The sequence below is a fragment of the Ctenopharyngodon idella genome, chromosome 3 (assembly GCF_019924925.1).
Source record: "Ctenopharyngodon idella isolate HZGC_01 chromosome 3, HZGC01, whole genome shotgun sequence".
Lineage (NCBI taxonomy): Eukaryota > Metazoa > Chordata > Actinopteri > Cypriniformes > Xenocyprididae > Ctenopharyngodon > Ctenopharyngodon idella.
Genome location: NC_067222.1, coordinates 1929226 through 1948668, shown reverse-complemented (window position 1 = coordinate 1948668; position 19443 = coordinate 1929226). Strand labels below are relative to the sequence as shown.

The window sequence follows — 19443 nt, the reverse complement described above, 5'->3', positions numbered from 1 at the left end:
GTAGTTTTCGCGGATCCGTGCGAACGGGGATCATTTTGACAATGTTGTCATCTGTACACGAAAAACGCAAAGGAAAAACCTTTCCGTTTTTAGTACATTTTTGTTGTGTAAACATGCCCTAAAACTAAAACCATAAAAAAAAAAAAAAAAAAAACTTGGAATAAAATACAGATTAAATGAAATAAAAAAAATATATATAAAAAACTAAAACCTATTTTATTTCAGCTAGCAGCATTTCTCATTTAGCTTCAATTATTCCTGCAGCTGATTGTTTAGAGGGATTTTATTTACTAGCTCTGATGTATCTGGAACTTTTGTGAGTGAAATGAAATACTCATATGAAAGAACCACATTTGCTGATGTACATCACAGAGAAATTGATGTTTAATTATAGCTGCAAGCGACAATTACTGGGCCAAGAATGCAAATAGTGGCCATGGTTTTGAGTTTAGGACAAGTAATTCAAAACTATTTATCAATTATTGCATTTAAAGATATTTCAAAACAAACCCCTGGGTTCTTTCTTATGAATATGATGATGAATGCTCAGTGGTTTGGATGATGGAGAATGATATAATGGTGATGAAGAACCAATCAACATTCATATAAAACTACACTCAAAACAAATATTTGTGGCCTAGATGTACGTGTTTGAATTCCATATAATATTTCCATCCATTTGGATCACACAGTTTCATCTTAAACAAACTAATAAACTTAATGTAATGCATATGTGTATCTTACCTGTTTCATTTATATATGGCAATAAACTGAATGAGTTTTAATTACACAATACCAGGTTTATATATTTATAATATTATCATCAATAAATCCAATTTCTTTCAGTCTCATAGATTTTAACTAATGGAATATTGCTTGTTCCACAGGTAGACATATTCACCTAACCATGTTAAATCAATACAATATAAGCAAATAGTTAATAATAAACTATGCCATGATTTTTTTTTTTTTTAAATTTTGAGTGCAGAAATCTTACACATTTCATTTATGTATAAATTACAAAAAAGTTAATTAGTTTGTTAAAACTGTGTAATCCGTAATCCAAATGGAGGGAAATTTTATATGCGATTATAAAAAATTAACAAATAAATAAATAACTCTGACATCTATTAATAATATTAAGCAAAATTTAAGGTCTAAGAATGGCCTAATGTAGTTGGTGAAAATTAAAGATTGTCTATACATTTTGTCACTTATTATTCAGGATATTTTGCCATATTGCTATATTTTTAAAGTTCGACATTATATAGAATATTGCTGAAAGTCAAGAAGTTCAATGTTCAATCAAAAATTACTTTTTTAATGTAACAAGTAACTGATTACTTTTAAATTGACAAGTTACTTTTTTCAAATATGTAACACAAGTTACTTTGTTTTCCCATTTATTGACCTCTACATTTCCTTCAGCCTGAGGATTATTCATTTCACTTTTGATGTGAAAAGGCCTTTAGATTTACCAAACATAGAACTTTTTTGTTATTAAAAACAAACAAGCAAGCCCAGCCCAGGTGAGAAAATGTAACGCAAAAGTAACGTAACACATTACTTTCTAAAAAAGTAACTAACACAATTAGTTTCTTGTTTAGGGAGTAACACAATATTGTAAAGCATTACTTTTAAAAGTAACTTTCCCCAACATTAGTAATACGAGTGCGCCATTTTGTATATCTAAAGTCTTTGGTTAAAAATCCATCTAAAAGCATAATTAGGAAAGAAATCTGTATCAATTTATGTATGCCTGCAAATATGCATCACAATAAGTTTATTAGTTTATGTTAAAACTGTAATGGAGGGAAATTTTATATGCAATTCAAATACATAAATCTTAAATGTTGGCCTAAATATTTTTGCATGTAGACAAACACACACAGGAGAGAGCGGTGAAGGCAGGCTGCCGGTACCTGAGATCTCGTGTTGCCTCAGTTCATTGTACTTGTAGGCCTGCTCCATGGGCCTGATGGAGTTGTGGTAGATCTTTCTCAGCCTCTGCAACGCAGCTGAAGGATGAAAACACAGAATAAACAAAGAGCGAAAGCTGTGTTTGACATCCAGCACAAGACACACGGGTAGAGCGGAGAGAGGAAAGACTGCAGATGCTGTTGTGGATAAAGCATTTGGGAAGGAAATGAGAGGAGACGGCAATGTAAACAAACCTAAAAACATTGACGTGCCTTTCTGAGGTAGTCCTTTCGTTTGGAATGGATCTGCTGAGTTAGTTAACTACTTTCTCCTGGTAGTTGATATGACACATGGACTGAATAATCCATCGTTGCCCTCCTTTGTGGCAAGTTCAATTCACAAACAGCAATGACTCAACAAGTTTTCATGCTGCCCAACCTACAAGCTGCTCATAAAGTAGTTGTTTTCTTTCTTTTTTTATTTTAGCAGGGTTATTGTTTTGTGCCAGATAAATGCTGCTGTGACTGTAAAAACAAATCATAATATCTGATATTACTTAAAATATATCGCCTCCTCAAACAGCTTCAGTATTGTAGTTTTAGTTAGTAGTTTGAGATTGAGTGTATAGATGAAACCAGGAGTTTACAAACTATGCCAAGCAGTGCATTTATATTTTTTTATAAATGGTTAGTTCCTGTCCTTGATTCTGATTGGTCAGAATTGGTCATTCACGATAAAACACGGCTATGACCGCTTCACCCAACGGTTCTGTGTATCACTACACAACACCCTTAGCAACCACTCTTAGCAACGTAAACTGTTTGTTCTCAATTGATACTGTTCATTGAAGCTTACTGTATTATGTAGAAGAGTACTATGAGATAAAGATCGAGTGAGCGAGTTTATTACCTGCATTCAGATTTAGCATTTTCCTTCAGGTCAGTCCTTTGTTTATAATAAAAAATCTGTTTAAACGTCCGATGTATTATCTTGTCCTTTTAACAGTTAAGGGGTTTTCCCATGACTAACAGCGCTAGTCAAAGCATTTGTCAATTGTGTTTTGTTCCGTGTTCACAACAATTCAGTCTTTTCAATGTAAAAGTCTTCGCTATTGACTGACACACTCATAAAGACAGTCTCATCTAATGGCGTAATAATGTAACTTCTGTTGCTGTTCATGGTGAGGGACTATTTTTTCTGGTGGAAGGAAGGCTTTTAGTGATTTTACTTCATGAAAGTTGCATTGATACATATTTTGGGCTTTAATATTTGTATTGTGTGGTAACCGTTTTATAAAAGCAATAAGGTATTCAAGGCTGTGCTGTATCGTGAATAAGTCACGGCTGAAGGGTGTTGTTAGGCACGATGCAAAGCGGAGTGCCTGCAACCCCTTCAGCCGTGACTTATTCACAATACAGCACAGCCTTGAGTACCTTATTGCTTACTTATAGCTTATTTAGTAATATTTTGAATTAGTTTTTAACTTTTAGCAATTTTGTTATGCGATTATATATATATATATATATATATATATATATATATATATAGATAGATAGATAGATAGATAGCTAGCTTTATTTTTTTATTTTAATTATGGTAATTTTAGTACTTTTAGTACTTTAGCTTAAACTTAATTTCAGTTGTTTGCCAAGGCAACATTTCTAATTTTTGTTTGTTTTTTCAGTTCTTTTAGGGGTTTTTTTTTAAATGTAACTATCGTTTAACAATTATTTTATTTCATTTTTTTATTGAAGCTATATTTTTATTAATAATATTAATAATAAAAAAATATAGCTTTTTTATTTAAAATTTTTGTTTAGTTATAGTAATTTTAGTATTTCAGCTTAAACTTAATTTCAGTTATTTGCAAAGGCAACATTTCTCATTTTTGTTTATGTTTTTTTTTTTCAGTTCAGGTTTTTCAACAAATATTTCTTGAAATATTTATTACAGTTATATTTCCATTAATAAAAATAATTTGTAATTTTTTTAGTCAATAGTAAAATCACTGGTGGTCTGCGGAAAATGTAAAAAAAAAAAAGAGGACATTTTAAATATTAGTTATTATAATATATTAGTTTATATTTTATCATTAACTTATATTACTTATTATTAACCTATTAAATTAATATTAATACATTTTGTTTATTAATAAAATAAAAATGGTTAACAAGGTTTTTAACTCATTGACAATTTGATAACATTCCAGTTTTATATTTACTCACACAAATCATAATAAATATCACACTTAATATTTCTCTTATACAGTAAACATTTAGCTGCTGTTTTATATTTTTGGAAAGGGGAGTTTTGCAATCAGATCCTCATATTTCTAGGTCCTTGGCATTGAAAAGTTTGAAAACTCTTGGTTTAAACCAGGTGGCTGAGTTGTTTTTCTTTTCAGCAGGCTAGTGTGAAATGTTGCTCAACCCGAGGTTAAATACAACATTCACCTGCTAGCATAGTGTGAAAAGCCTGTAAACTGAAATGAAATTTATGTGAGTATCACGTCCTCACCAGCATAATCTCCTGCTTTATCATCTGCTGCGAGCCTCAGAGTTTCCTCGATGTGAGATCTGTCTCTCAGGATGGATTCCAGAACGGCTTCCTCCTCTGCAGAGAAACATACACACACACACACACGTTAAAACTTCATTTGAAGCCTGAGGAAATCTTGCCCAGTGAGCCACAACAGAACATAATTGACTGCAGCAGGTCTTCCTGAGGTCTTTGTGATTAGTATCCTGTGATAAAATGCTTCTTTTAGTCTTTGCCAAGGTGCATCGACAAGCTATTTGTTATTTGTGAGCTGATGGCTGCATTGCTGGACGGATAAACAGGGATTTACAAAGAGTTTTACAGACTTTAAAACACCTTTTAATTTGACCATGAGTGTGATTGCTGCCTCAGATTGAAAATGCAATGTTTTAAATTTTTTAATTATTGTGGTAAATAAATTGTTCAAACAAACAGCATTTATTTGGAATTTATTTTTTGTAACAATATAAAGTCTTTGACTGATGATTTGGTGTTTAAGAAACATTTATTCTTAATGTTGAAAACAGTTGTGCTGCTTCACATTTTTGTGGAAACCCTGATACATTTTTGGGGGGTATTCGATGAATAGAATGTTCAAAAGAACAACATTTATTTGGAATTAATTTACACTTTTTTTTGTAACAATATAAAAGTCTTTGTCTTTGATCAGTCTTATTTTAGAGTATCAAATGTTGAAAATTGTCTTACAAAAACCCATCGCTTCTCTTCAGAAGGCCTTTATTAACCCCCTGGAGCTGTATGGATTATATTTATGATGGATGGTTGGAATTGGGGGTTCAAATGGTTTTCAAAGACAAACACAAAATTCATCGTGTTTGTCTTTGAAAACTTGACACAATGACGCTATGTGCTTGCTAAGGTGTTCTGGGCGCTTCTAGGTTTTGTGTATTGTGGGATTTTTTTACGGAGTGTCTATTTACACTAAGTGCAAATAGCATCCCTTGATGGCAAACACTATTTACACTAGCTCCGCCCACCAATGTCTGGTTGGGCCACTCAAGTTTTAAAAAATATGCACAGAATTCAATGTCTTCAGTGGCGCAGTATTAGCGAGTAAAGCTTACAGACCTTGCTTTTAACATGATCGACGGGAGTTCAAATCCGCCTTTTGCCGAGCTTGCATTTATTTTCAATAAAAGTGAAAATAATGTTCTAAAAGTGGAAATAAACTGTGAACGAGTGTTTAATAATAGTAAGTGTTTATTGGGTAGGGTTAGGGGAAGGTGTAGAGAGGGTTTTTATTCTTCCAATAAGGCAGCATCCATTTAATAATTTTAATAAATATAATCATTTACATTCTATGATATTATTACATCCTGTTAATATACAAAAATACTGAGGTGCAAATAGTATCTGCCAATATAAAGTATAGATAGCATCTAATTACTATTTACTCTTATTGAAAAGAACTGATATTTTTACATGGTGTAAATAGAATCTATCGCTATTTTCACAAATAGCATATTGCTAAGAAAATGCTGCTATAGTCACTTAGTGTAAATAGAATATATTGCTATTTGCACTTAGTGTAAATAGCATCTACAGCTATTTGCACTTAGTGTAAATCGCATCTATCGCTAAGAAAATATGCTATTTTAATAGCATATAGCAATTCTATTCATTCAAATTTTCATGTGTTTTGGCCGTTCATTTACACAACAACAGTGTTTTGGGGGCCTAAAAATGCAAACTTTTGAAAACGGTTTTCAAAGTGCAAGTTTTTGAAAATACCGTTATCGTCTCCATGTACAACTACAAAAACGCACGTAGTGTTTCTTTACAAAGTGATATCTCCATCTACTGGCCCATCTACATCTCCATCTACAGTAGATTTAATGGTTTTCGCGGATCCGCGTGAACGGGGATCATTTTGACAATGTTGTGGTCTGTACGAGAAAAATGTGAAGAAAAAAGTTTTCCGTATTTAGTACATTGTTGTCATGTAAACTTGCCCTTATTGTCCATCAGAAAAAAAGAATCATAAGCATATAGCACCACACAGTCTCAATAAACATGTAATCTGGGCTATCATTCATATCCATAACAAGTTAACAAGCAACAGCAATAGTAATGCTTTCCTTACATTAGCGGTTATTTGCTGTCAACATTTGTCAAGCACACGTCTCATCAGGGCATTGTTGTACTATTAATGTCACAATATTGATATTCATGCTACAATCTTCCCTCTTGTTCATAGACATTTACCCACAATGCCTCTGGGTGTTCCTGCCAGGCTGCTGTTATCAGGAACGAAGACATAAATGGAGTCTAATGGGAAGAAACCATGTCTCCACGTTTATATTTAGCAGCGCTGCCATTCATTACAAGTTCCTCTCATATTAGCAGCACGACATCTCTTTTGGAGGAAAGAGGTGAGGAGAACACAACAACATCTATTACATTTCCTGTTTAACAATACATTTCAGTTTTGTTTTGACAAATTGACTTTGATCAGTCTTATCAAACTTTTTAAAAAATTTTTTTTTTTTTACCAGGATTCTTTGATGAATAGAAAGTTAAAAAGAACAGCATTTATTTGAAATGTATTGCCAAGTAAAAGTCTTTGGCTGTGTCTAAAATCAAATACTTCCCTACTACATAGTAGGCAAAAAACAGTACACCAAAAGAGTAGTATGTCCGAATACACAGTGTTCGAAAAACAGGCCTCGGCAGAGGATTTGTGAATAGCAGTGAAACAACATAACTGACATCGTATGTCACATGACACATGACAACATGGCAAATGTAGTACCTCCAGATTAGATTTATAGATTAGGGGAGTAACGGTAAATGTATTCGTCCTGAACTGTCACAGTTTGGTTCATACAGCCAGACGACAAATACAGTCAGTCGCAGGTGATCCACACTCCAATCCAGAAGGGGGCATGTACGGTAATGCAACACTGTTTGCTAACCGCCACAACAGGAAAAAGCGCAGAAAAAGAACAAACGTAGCATTACATTTACCTCAGGAAAGTCATTCAGTGTCCACAGCGTATTAGTTCACTAGAGAAATTAACTCTAGAGAGGAGCATTTCACTAAATATACGAACATGTATACATAATATGTTGATTATTATATTTAAAAAAAAAAAAAAAAAAACAGCAACTGAATGTAATAGTTTGGGCTCTTTTGTTAATTGTAACCTTTAATATTATAGTAATGTGATAAGAAAGGGCTCCCTATATAGTTTACAGCATTAGCTGAGATAGATTTGTTTTCATCCTTAAGAAAATGCTAATTATAATTGAATTTATTTCAAGAGAAAGACAGCATTTGTTCAATAAACCACTTTTAATAAAAAAGAAGAAAAAAGAAGCAAATTTATGTTTAGTTTTCTCCCCCCTGCTGTACCAAACCGTGACTTCAATACCAAGGTACGTACCGAACCGTCATGTTTGTGTACTGTATGTGATTTCAGTTTTTGATCAGTCTTATTTTAGAGTATCAGACCAAAAATAAATAAATCAAACAGTGGTCAAGCGTAATGTAGCCTTGGTTTCATAACACCGGGGAGTTGGTGTACATGGGGGACTCCCTGGTTTCATAACAAGTGGATCTTCAGTGATTGACACATGGCTACCAAATGGTTGGATTATCTGATAATAAGACAGATAACAGACACCTCATCCTAAAAATAACCAGCAGTGGGCAGTTGCCCTTATGCACCCAAGAACACACACTGTATCGCAGTATGTACGGTTTTCTATACATGTTTACTTAGAGAACACATGAGGATTTAATTGTACGTAAAAATCCTAGTACTATCCTAGTACTAGTTTTAAAGCAAGACACTAAAGAGTGCACCTGGTAAAGGGTTAGCTCACCCAAAAATGAAAATTCTGTCATTAATTACCCTCATACATGTAAATAAAAGCCTAAATTCAATCTGTTTGAATTTGGACTAAACCACTGAATTCATATGGATTAGTTTTCTCTTTATGAACTTTTTGACGCATCAAAGTGGTAGTTGTGTTAATGTCTATGGAGGGACAGAAAGCTCTCAGATTTCATCAAAAATATCTTAATTTGTGTTCTGAAGATGAACAAAAGTCTTACGGGTTTGGAACGACATGAGGGTGAGTAATTAATGACAGACTTTTCATTTTTGGGTGAACTAACCCTTTAACTTGAGCTATTTGCGAAAACCTTCATAATCTTTAGCACAAACCAATGTGATTCATGTGAAGCATTCTGAGTACTTGTTACTATGCAGTTTGCCTGGAAATCTCTAGAAGTTCAGTTTGGCTCTTTGCATGCAGTCCACATCATCTGTCATCCCTTCCCACAATCCCCCTGCTGGCCCATACAGCTAAACGGCGTATTTATTTTGTTCTCGGGTGTCCATTGGCATTTATTTGCTTATTTGAAACTGTCTTAGGCATGCATTAGCCTTCCTCTTTGGCTGTCGACGAAAATAACTAACAGCTCAAGTAATATATGCTTATCAACCTGCAGCAGCACAAACGTAAAAACCATCTGTGAATGTGGGGCAGCAGGTTTCTGAAGGACCAGGCATCTGTTTACATCGCACCAGGACATATCTTTAGAGTTCATCTCAGGCTGATCAAACCAGTGACGGGTACACGTTGTTTGCTATAAATAAATGAATTTGAACTGAAATAAACTGAAATTGACCGTTCGTAAAGACCCGCCCCCTTTGGTTACTGTTGCTACGTCCGACATCATGTTCTCACGCAGTGAAAAATACATCGCGGAGCAAAGAGGACACTGAATGCGTCGACAAACAAGACAGAGCAGGTTACTTTTGATATGAAACAAAGTCTCAAATTTAAAAATGTGTCATTAGAAAGAAATTTAAACAATAAATACCGTTTTGTGGCACTTTAATGTGTCGTGACAGATTGCTGTAGTGCCTCAGTTCAAGCGGCTCGTGAACCGATCATCTCTTCCTACTAGTTAATTTATAGCATCAAATAAACATGAATGAACATCAGAAGGAATGTTGTTTCAACTGCGGAAAGACGTCAGTACACCATTTGTCAAGTTCAAGTCCACCGACATTAATCTACTAACTCCCCTGACTGCTTTGTCAAACAAAATGGCGGATTTGCCATTATGATTGGTTAGATCGCCTGTCAATCAAACTATGTAAGGAAGGAAAAAAAAAAAAAAAAAAAAAACTGAAAATCAAAGAAATTCATATAACTATTTTTTTTTTTAAAGTAATCTCACTTTCACTTTTGATCAGTTTGGCTTAGCTAAACATAAATGACCGGCTAGGACAAGCCAGAAACAGTGTAAAAGCAACTATCCGAAACTGGTATTTGCTGAAATTTCCAACAGGGGTGGCAAACAAAACAACATTATTTCACACTTTCCACAGCTGCCCTCTTGTGACCTTTTATTTTATTTATATTTCAGCTTTTGTAGACTTTACAATGACTCGCCGCGGTCAGATTCTACAGCTGAGCACTTCACACGTTTTTCCAGCCCGCTGAGGAGACGCCCCAGTGAATGCAATGCCATATTGTTGAGGCAGAGCTTGAGAAGAGTGAGGAACAGATGGTGCTCTCGGCACCAGAGGCTGCAGGCCTGTTGTGATGACACGACGTGCTAGTTAAAGCATACAAGTGCTCAGCCGACGCCGGCCAAGTCAAGCTGCTAAAAATACAGCCCTGTAACGTTGAGCTCAGCATGGCGCTAAAACAGAGAAAGGTTAGTGACGAGGTGTGCAGTTTAAATGGATGAACTGTGAACCGTGTGGGGGTCGGGAGGGGTTTGCTAATAAATGCTAATCTGCATATACAGAAAAGGCCTATAGTATAAAACAGACCAGTACGAACACCTAGTACAATGTAAAAAAGAAATTAAATAATTGAATAAATGAATGTTAAAAGTAAACTATAATAAATGTAAAAAAAAATGTTAAAGGAAACCTATTATGCCCCTTTTCACAAGATGTAATAAGTCTCTAGTGTCCTCAGAATGTGTCTGAAGTTTCAGCTCAAAATACCCCACAGATCATTTATTATAGCTTGTCAAATTTGCCTCTATTTGGGTGTGAGCAAAAACACGCCATTTTTCTGTGTGTCCCTTTAAATGCAAATGAGCTGCTGCTCCCCACCCCCTTTCCAGAAGAAGGCGGAGCCGAGTTTGCTGTCTTGTAAACATGTGCACATGGCAGATGATGTAAACCACAAAGCTTACCTCATTCGTGAGCAGCAATGGATGACACAAGGCTTTTATTTATTTATTTTTATTTATTTACGTTTATATGCGAATGTTGTACACCTCTTCATGTCAACAAACTTTCAAAACTATCAAGTTTATCAATGACCAACTTATAAAAACAAATTTATAGCTGTCTTTGTAAAGAAATGCTCACTTTATATGTAGCTTGGAGCCGCTGCTGTGTCACTGTACAAACGCTTCCAGTGTGAATACTCGTGAATATTTTTTTTTTTTTTTTATTGCAAACAATTTATAGATGACATTAATGAAATAGAATGTATCAAGAATACATCCAAAGTCATCTGAACATATGGAAGAGAGAAAAATAAATTGACAGTTATCATTAAAAGAGAAAGATACATTTAAATAGCTTTTTTAGGAACAAAGAAAAGAAAGAACAACAAAGAAAAGAGGATAAAAAACAAAACAAAACACCAAAACAAGTATTAATCACAGTACATGAAAGATCTCATCATATCTCTTCAAAAAAGAAATACATTTTTTGTTATTAATTATTCTTATACATTTGATCAAATGTTCTACTTCACATAAGAAATCTTTAAAAGTAGGTATTTTCTTAAGAAACCGTTGTTTGTGAAAACAGAATTTTGCCATAAGGATAAGAAAGTTAACAGTAGATTCTAAAGATTTGTTTTGGTAGTTGCTGTGGAGTTGACTCAACTCACTGACTAGCATGTGCCGTCATGTTAATCTTTTGTGCAAAACCTGTATGGACGCCTACTATACATAGCGTACCTGTTTGCCAAACAGAGCCATACACACCCGGCTAATGTTTATGATTGCTATCAAATGCTGTGAATGGTCTAATATTTTTCCAAAATATCGCTCAGACAGAAATGCTCCTTTTTTTTTTAGCAATCGAGCTTGCCAGGGTCAAGTTGCAGGCTATCCAAGCTAATGAGACTCTAAATAGTGTTGTGTGCTCATCTGTGCAGCCAACGACAGAACAGTTAGCATGCTCAAACTTTTGCCATGGCATTTTCGGTGTACCAGTTCTAAAACACTTCTTGTTTTGTTACTGGATGAATCAGCATTTTTAAGTGAATCTCTTGAATGAATGATTTAATGACTCATTCATAAAGACTTGTTTCTTTACTGGATGAATTAACGTTTTTGAGTGAATCTCTTGAATTAATGATTCAATGACTCATTCATAAATACTTCACTTGTTTCATTAGTGGATGTATTAGCATTTTTGAACAAATCTCTTGAATGAAAGATTCAATGACTCACTCATAAAGACTTGTTTCTTTACTGGATGAATCAACGTTTTTGAGTGAATCTCTTGAATGAATGATTCAGTGACTCACCCAAATACTTCTTGTTTCATTAGCGGATTAATCAGTGTTTTTGAGTGAATCTCTTGAATGAATGATTTAATGACTCATTCATAAATACTTCACTTGTTTCATTACTGGATGAATCAGTGTTTTTGAGTGAATCTCTTGAATGAAAGATTCAATGACTCACTCATAAAGACTTGTTTCTTTACTGGATGAATCAACGTTTTTGAGTGAATCTCTTGAATGAATGATTCAGTGACTCACCCAAATACTTCTTGCTTCATTAGTGGATGATTCAGCGTTTTTGAGTGAATCTCTTGAATGAATGATTCAATAACTCACTCATAAAGACTTCATGTTTCGTTACTGGATAAATCAGCGTTGTTGAGTGAATCTCTTGAATTAATGATTCAATGACTCATAAAGACTTTCATGTTCAATACTGGATGAATCAGCGTTTTTGAGTGATTCTCTTGAATGAATGATTCAATGACTCACTCATAGATACTTCACTTGTTTCATTACTGGATGAATCAGTGTTTTTGAGTGAATCTCTTGAATGAATGATTCAATGACTCACTCATAAAGACTTCTTGTTTCGTTACTGGATGAATCAACATTTTTAAATGAATCTCTTCAATTAATTATTCAATAACTTAGTACTGTGGAGGACATTAGTGGCTGTGTAAAATATTCTCATGTGGGCAAGGTTTATATCCACACAGCTCATAGCATCAAATCTATTAAATATCTCCACAAAGGCTGTCAAAGATTTACATGACCAGAGTCTGTACCATCACAGTACGCACACTACAGCAGCTCCAGCACCTAATATATAATATACAATCACAAATATATCCACTTTAGGAAAGCACCATGTCAGTCCTTGGGGGTTAGCTTTAATTTAACCCTGTACACACTGTTAAGGACAAATACGCAAACCACCAGCATCTGTCGTAGGGTCTACGGACATCCAATGAGTCTGTCGCCTAGCAACAGAGGCTTTGGAAAAAACACAGCTGTTGCTATAGCTCATCCTGCTGGAATGCCATCGGACTACTGTAGTCTGCGGCTTATTGGTCAAATACACACATTCACGTTTTGGGAGGAAACAAAGCTTAATATCATCTGCTAACCTTACAGGTGTCTAAATAATAGTCTGTTTACGAAGGCTCTCTCAATGTTTATGATAGTGGTTTATAGCATAAACACAGATGGAGGTCCTTAAAAAGCTGCAGGTGATTGTTTAGACCTCTGACAGCACATGTGAGCCATCAACACAAAAATGCAGTTCATTTTCTAACTAGCAACCTATCATGCAAATGGTCTAGTATAGTTCCAGAGGCTGTTTTCCTTGGTGTATCAGGGTAAAAGCTCCTGATCATGTTCTACTGGCAGATGCAGGAGGTAAATTGAATTAATGTGAACATAATTAGGGAGGTGAGCCTTGAGCCCGTCTGAACCCACAGGATTTACCGGCAGCTAGGGAGAGGTGTACACAACCTTTACAGTGGGCCAAGGGATTTCCAGCTGAACAAAGCTGCTGTGGGATTAAATGTATTACATTACACATCGGCTAAACTTCACAAAATCAAACGGTCAATGCTGTAACAGCCCTCACAGAAAAAGTACCATAATACAATGATGGTATAAAACGGCAATACCATGGTATTATGAGATATCAGTACATCACACGATTACATAATAATATTTTAACTTATACTACAGGGCTGCTGAATACTCTAATCTGATTGGTTGTTCTAAGGTGTGCAATTATTTTCAGGGAATCGCACGGCTAAAGTAGTTCTAGGCAGGTCTTGACCGCATTGCAGTTCACCAAATGTTTTCAATTATTTCAATAGGTCCTTACAGCCTACAACCGCAAAAGAAACAAAACCCACAATGACACCAAGCAAATAAATATAGTAAACAATAAGATGAAAACGACAAATTATTGTCATGGTTTTTACCATTGTGTCCTGAAAGCGCATACTTTCTCTTGCGCTCTCTCTCTCTCGCTCTCTCTCTGCGTTAATAACTGCGTTAATAAGTGCGTTAATAACTGTATCAGTGGTATTATTCTGCTATCAAGGCTTAAGCCTCCGTTACTAGTTTTGAAATGATGTTTTGGAATTAGCAATGGAGGCATAAGAGTGTTTTAAGGATAAAAACCTGACAAATATATTGAAATACAACATCAGAACAGTGTCTTGAGGTGTGGTAACAATAGTATAAGCAGAATAATTGACTCCAGACTGTTGAATTATTAGAAAATAATGCACACCTGAGGTGTGACTCCGCTTCGCGTCGTGGCCACATTACCACCTCGGGTGTGCATTATTTTCTAAGAATTCAATGGCCCGTCATCAATTATTCCTTACATAATATTATTTAATATATTAACATACATAAAATAAAAGTTACATAAAATTATATATTTTAAATAAAAATATATGTCTATCTATCTATCTATGGCAAATCACTGAGACATGAATAGCAACAGGTGCCAAGGTTCTGGTCTGACTTGATGACAGAAATAGCTCCACAATGGGTCATGCCTCAGAAAGAACCAGGGGGCGGAGTCTCACTGGCCTTTTTCTGTCAATCAGAGGTGCGACTCTAAGCTTCCAGAATTAGCAGTTAGTAAATATATTCATAAAATAAGTATCCTCAAGAGTTAATAAAATCACAATCTAAATGATTACTACTGTGCGAAGATACCCAAGATTAAAACTCACATTTGACAAAGAGACTTTGTAGTAGAAAAAGATTCCAGAAGTTTTTGTGTGCTGTTTTTAGCTTGTTACTTCAAAGCTTTTAATAGCATGACACAAAATGGCAGTGGCGACACATTTTTGAAACCGAGAACCAGGATCATTTCCTGGCGGTAATTCCACAGAGGAATCATGGGTATCAGAGTTAGGACGCAGTAAGTATATCACATGGGACCGAGGGGGTAAAGGGGATTGAAAGCATGACTCGTTTTTGTAAAGCCACGTCGCATTGGCCTTTTTATGGAATAAGCATTTGGCTGCCCGTCCCACAATTCCTAGCAGAGGGAAGTCCCTAAAGAGCAGGGGCACCACATGCCTGCGTTACTACATTGCTGAAAGGTGGGGAGAGCCCTTACTCGCATCGAGTACCCATATCAAATGTGTAGTCAATGGGGACGACTTCCACCATTACTCAAGGTTCACCTTTAAAAATTAAGGTTCTTTATTGGCATCGATGGTTCCATGAAGAACCTTTAACACCCATGGAACCTTTCCACTGAACAAAAGGTTCTTAAGAACTGTTCACTGAAAGGTTCTTTTGGGAACCAAAAAAGGTTCTTCTATGGCATCTCTGCGAAAACCACCTTTTGGATTCTTTATTTCTAGGAGTATTGGCTTGATACGGGATTTGAATCAAAGGCAGTGATGTGGCAATTTCAACCTTGACTTGAGATTAGTCATTCCAATCTGGTTTGAACTTTTAAATCATTTATTTCAGCAATCACACACCATGCTAGCAAAGAAAAAAGAAAAGAAAGAAAGAAAGAAACATTCCCAAAAGACATTTTGATGTGGCTAAACAGAAGGAAGGTGAGGAAGGCGAACAGATGCGAGGTCATAAGGTTGTAAAACCTTTAGCCTAATACAAAGCAACTGGACCTAGATCATGTTTTGACAAATTAAGCCACACCCCCTGTCAATCAACATCAGAGCAAACTCTATAACCAACACCAAATTCAAGATGCTTGTTAGTGGATTTACACAGTAAAAGACAACAGTATCAAGGCATGGGTTATGGCAAAATTTGCTTGCTTTTTCGACTTAATTAGATTAAAAACAACCAAGTTTATGCAAAACTCTCAACCTTCTCACAGATTAAGATGCTACTCCAATTTGCACCAGTGAAATTGCCAAAATTTCCTTTATTTTATTCAGCCCACAATCAAATTGAGAGCTCTTTCACCAATAACACATGAGCAAAAACTTAGAAGCTTGTACACCAATTTCAACTATCATTCGACAATGCTACAGTTATCACTGAATCAGCCACATTTTTGTCCATTTGAGAAAACTAGCACTTTAATTCTCTAGTTGTACACACACACACACACACAATAATGGACTGGCATAGATCGCCGCGGCTCCTCCTGCTGAGATAATGCACGTCCTTATATGGCCAGTGGCTGGGAATAAATAAATTGCGATTGTGTCAGGGTGACAGCAGCTGCACGCTGGATCCAAAGACAAGCGCGGGTGGGATGGGAGGGGAAGCGAGGAAGAGGACGATGGGGGAATCTATAGTAGACAGTGTCTGGTTACAGGACAACTTCCAATCTTAGACACCTGACGGCAGACTGGGCCCACGAAGGCCCACGTCGGGCCTAAGAGGAGCCCAAGGACGGAACAAGGGTAAAAGCGGCTGCCAGAGCCCTCGGAAAATCACATCCAAAGCTAGAGTAGCTGGACTTTTATAGCCTAGGGTTATGAGACAAGACCTTCTGGGATGGAGTGGTTAGAGGATTTAGTTGCCTCAAGCAAAGTTGTGAATACAAGCACCTCAAACTTCATATAAATACTACCAGAACCCCCAATCACACTTAAAAAATGATGATATAGGATGTCTCGGGACTTGTTGGAAACAGGAATACAGCGAGTGTTCAACAGTTGTCCCAAGACTCTAGCTCTTTCCATAAGCTGGTGCCATGCCTCACAACAGCTGACACGCAATGCATGGGCTAAATTGTCTACCGTACGAAAATAAACCCCATGCATTTGTCCTACCATGACACAATCAGCTACTCAGAGCTTCTATAGACTTAAACAGGAATACATATCGTAAATTTGAAATAAAAAGGATTTGTTCAGCATTCAGACAACTTTTTTGTAAAATCATACATGTCAAGTCTTAAAATAACATCCTTGCCAAGAGTTATTATTGAATGCTGCAGGTTTAAATAGCTCAGCAGATGGTGACATGGCCCATCTCCGGCTGGTGACCGTCATAGTTTTAAGGCACCATTATCATGCATAACTCATTCAAATGGCCTATAGTTTATACCAACCATTTAGAAATGACTGACATATTGCCCAACAAGAATAATCTTAACATGCAATGCTTTCAATCATTGATTCAGTTTCCAGGAGTTTTTTTCTTTGCACACTGAGCTAAAATGTTTCAAATCACTAGATGGGGATTGGGACGTGGTTCTACAGACAAGTAAAGTTCATCTTGGTTCCATATTACTGAGCTATTGCAAACAGTAAAATGTCCTTACCTGCTGTGGCCAGTGCCAGCAGGGGCAAAAAGACGCAGAGCGAGACTAAGACCTTCATGTTGGCTGCCAGGAGACCTCTGGTCGCCTCTCTGGCTATATATACCAGGCTGAGAAGGTCAGAGGGCGCCAGCAAGAGGGTGGTCTTACAGACAGGACTATATGGAGGGGGCTGGTACCATAGGTGTCGGAACAAGGCGCACCCCGAGCAGCTGACTGTCTCTTTTAGCAGAGCTGTCACGGTGGTGACGTCAAATCAAGGGTGTGCGGCCATGTCGAGCACAACATTTGTACAAGAGCGCTTTGGTATATCAGCTGGTGTTGATTTTGGCAACTGTAAAGGAATGTTGTACAAGAGGTATAACAAGACAACACTATTTGTGACACGGCATTCCATTTTTTTTTAAAATAAGTCATTTAATGAATTTAATCACTATTAATGAAGAAGTACTTGATGGTATGGTTTAAAATAGCTTGTTGGTCGTCAAACTTTTGCCGTTTAATGAACTTACGTTAACCCGATCACAGGCTCGAGACATGGTGGGTAGGATTACAGGAGTTGACAGTCGGGAATAAGGTGTAAAAGTCAGCATCATCATTTCCTCGGAGAGCGAAGATTAACGCCTTATCATTACACAGCAGACACCAACTCAAGCGCTTCACAGGCACATGAACTCTCCCTTCATTAATCTGTGAATACACTGTAAAATGTACATGCACGATTCATTTGCAAAAGACAAAAGTTAAGCGTGGTTGTTTCTGTTGTTTAGAGTTTGGGATTAAGACAAATTATGCAAATCCATTATAAATGAGCAATTTAATAATAAAAGACATTTAAAACTAATGAACTGCATGACTCCTGCATCATATGATTCCCCAGACATGCTGAATGTGAACTTGGGCCAGAAACATGGTAGAAGAGGTTACCAGAAACTAAAATACATTTCTAGGACTCCAATGCCTGGTTTCACAGACTAAGCCAGGATTAGGCCTTAGATAAATTAGGACATTTAAGTAGCTTTTTTAAACGTGCCTTAAAAAAAACATTACTGGTGTGCATCTTGAGACAAAAAATGGCACTGACATATTTCAAGATATGTTAGTACAAGTTGCTTTCAGTTAAAACAGCTCAAACATGCATTTTAGTCTGGGAAAAAAATTGGTCTAGTTTTCAAATTTGGTGCTAATTTGGTGCTTAATTATAGTTTAATATCACAGCGTCGAGGGATATAAAGTTCTTCGAGCACTCAGGGTTTATGATCTTTGCTCACGTACGTCACACTCCAGTAGTCAGAATAACCCGACAGCAATATGATCTCGTCTTTCTATTTATGAAGCACCCAAATGCAATTCAAATGTCACAGCAACACGTCTTTCTTATATTCAAAAATATCGCTTTGAATGTTAAAGTTGAACCGATTTGCTACTCGATAGCACTTTATCACAGCAGCGCCATCTTTGATTTTTAACGGCAATGAAAGCGAGGCTGACTGAGGGGTAGACATACTTCGCTTCAGTGGGTTGTACTGTTATTTAATGTTAACTTTTTGGATTGTTTAGATGACAAAACATGGCAAAAATATCTTTCCAAGAAATGTCAGTACACACACACACACACACAAAAAAAAATAAAAAAATAAAATAATTCGCTGTGAAAGTGATTCCAACTAACATTATATTATTTCACTGTGCCGTTATAGTTATCGTTCAGGTTGGTGTGAATGGGCCTTTGCTGTTCTAAAATTCATCAGTTATGAAACGAATTCAATTTTAGCTGTAAAGCAGCTCTACAGAAGGCAAACGTTATCCAGCTCAATTCAGTTCAAATTGTGTTCTTATCCAATAGCATCAGTGCAAGGGTCTTATCTAGCGGAACGATTGGTAATTTTCTAAAACAAAATAAAAATCATATACTTTTTAACCACAAATGCTTGTTTTGCACTACTCTGCGATGCGCCACGCATTATGTAATCATGTCGGAAAGGTCACGCGTAACGTAGGAGGAAGTACCGATCCAGTATTTATAAAGCGAACTTGCAAAAACAAACGGTCAAACGGCCTTTAGAAGACTTTAGAAAACACAACGAGATGGATGCTTTCGCCCTACTGCGGTACTTCCGCCTACGTCACACGTGACCTTTCCAACGTGATTACGTAATGTGGGTCGCAGAGCAGTGTGAGGTGAGCATTTGTGGTTA

The 19443-nt window shown here is 36.2% G+C and overlaps 1 protein-coding gene across 4 annotated transcripts in view; it reads right to left on the bottom strand.

The window, feature by feature from the left end:
• Positions 1 to 17399, bottom strand: part of srl (sarcalumenin) — a 30033-nt gene extending 12634 nt beyond the window's left edge. For 2 of the 4 annotated variants that reach the window (XM_051885277.1, XM_051885279.1), the window contains exons 1-3: positions 17249 to 17399; positions 4438 to 4533; positions 1923 to 2018 (exon numbers count right to left, since the gene is read on the bottom strand). In XM_051885277.1, coding sequence (XP_051741237.1) covers positions 1923 to 2018; positions 4438 to 4533; positions 17249 to 17306 — 250 coding nt within the window. In that variant the 5' untranslated portion in view covers positions 17307 to 17399. Of the gene's footprint in view, positions 1 to 1922; positions 2019 to 2174; positions 2326 to 4437; positions 4534 to 17248 lie in introns of those variants that run through there. The other 2 variants (XM_051885294.1, XM_051885285.1) reach the window with 2 other exon arrangements.
• Positions 17400 to 19443: the final 2044 nt, after the last annotated feature.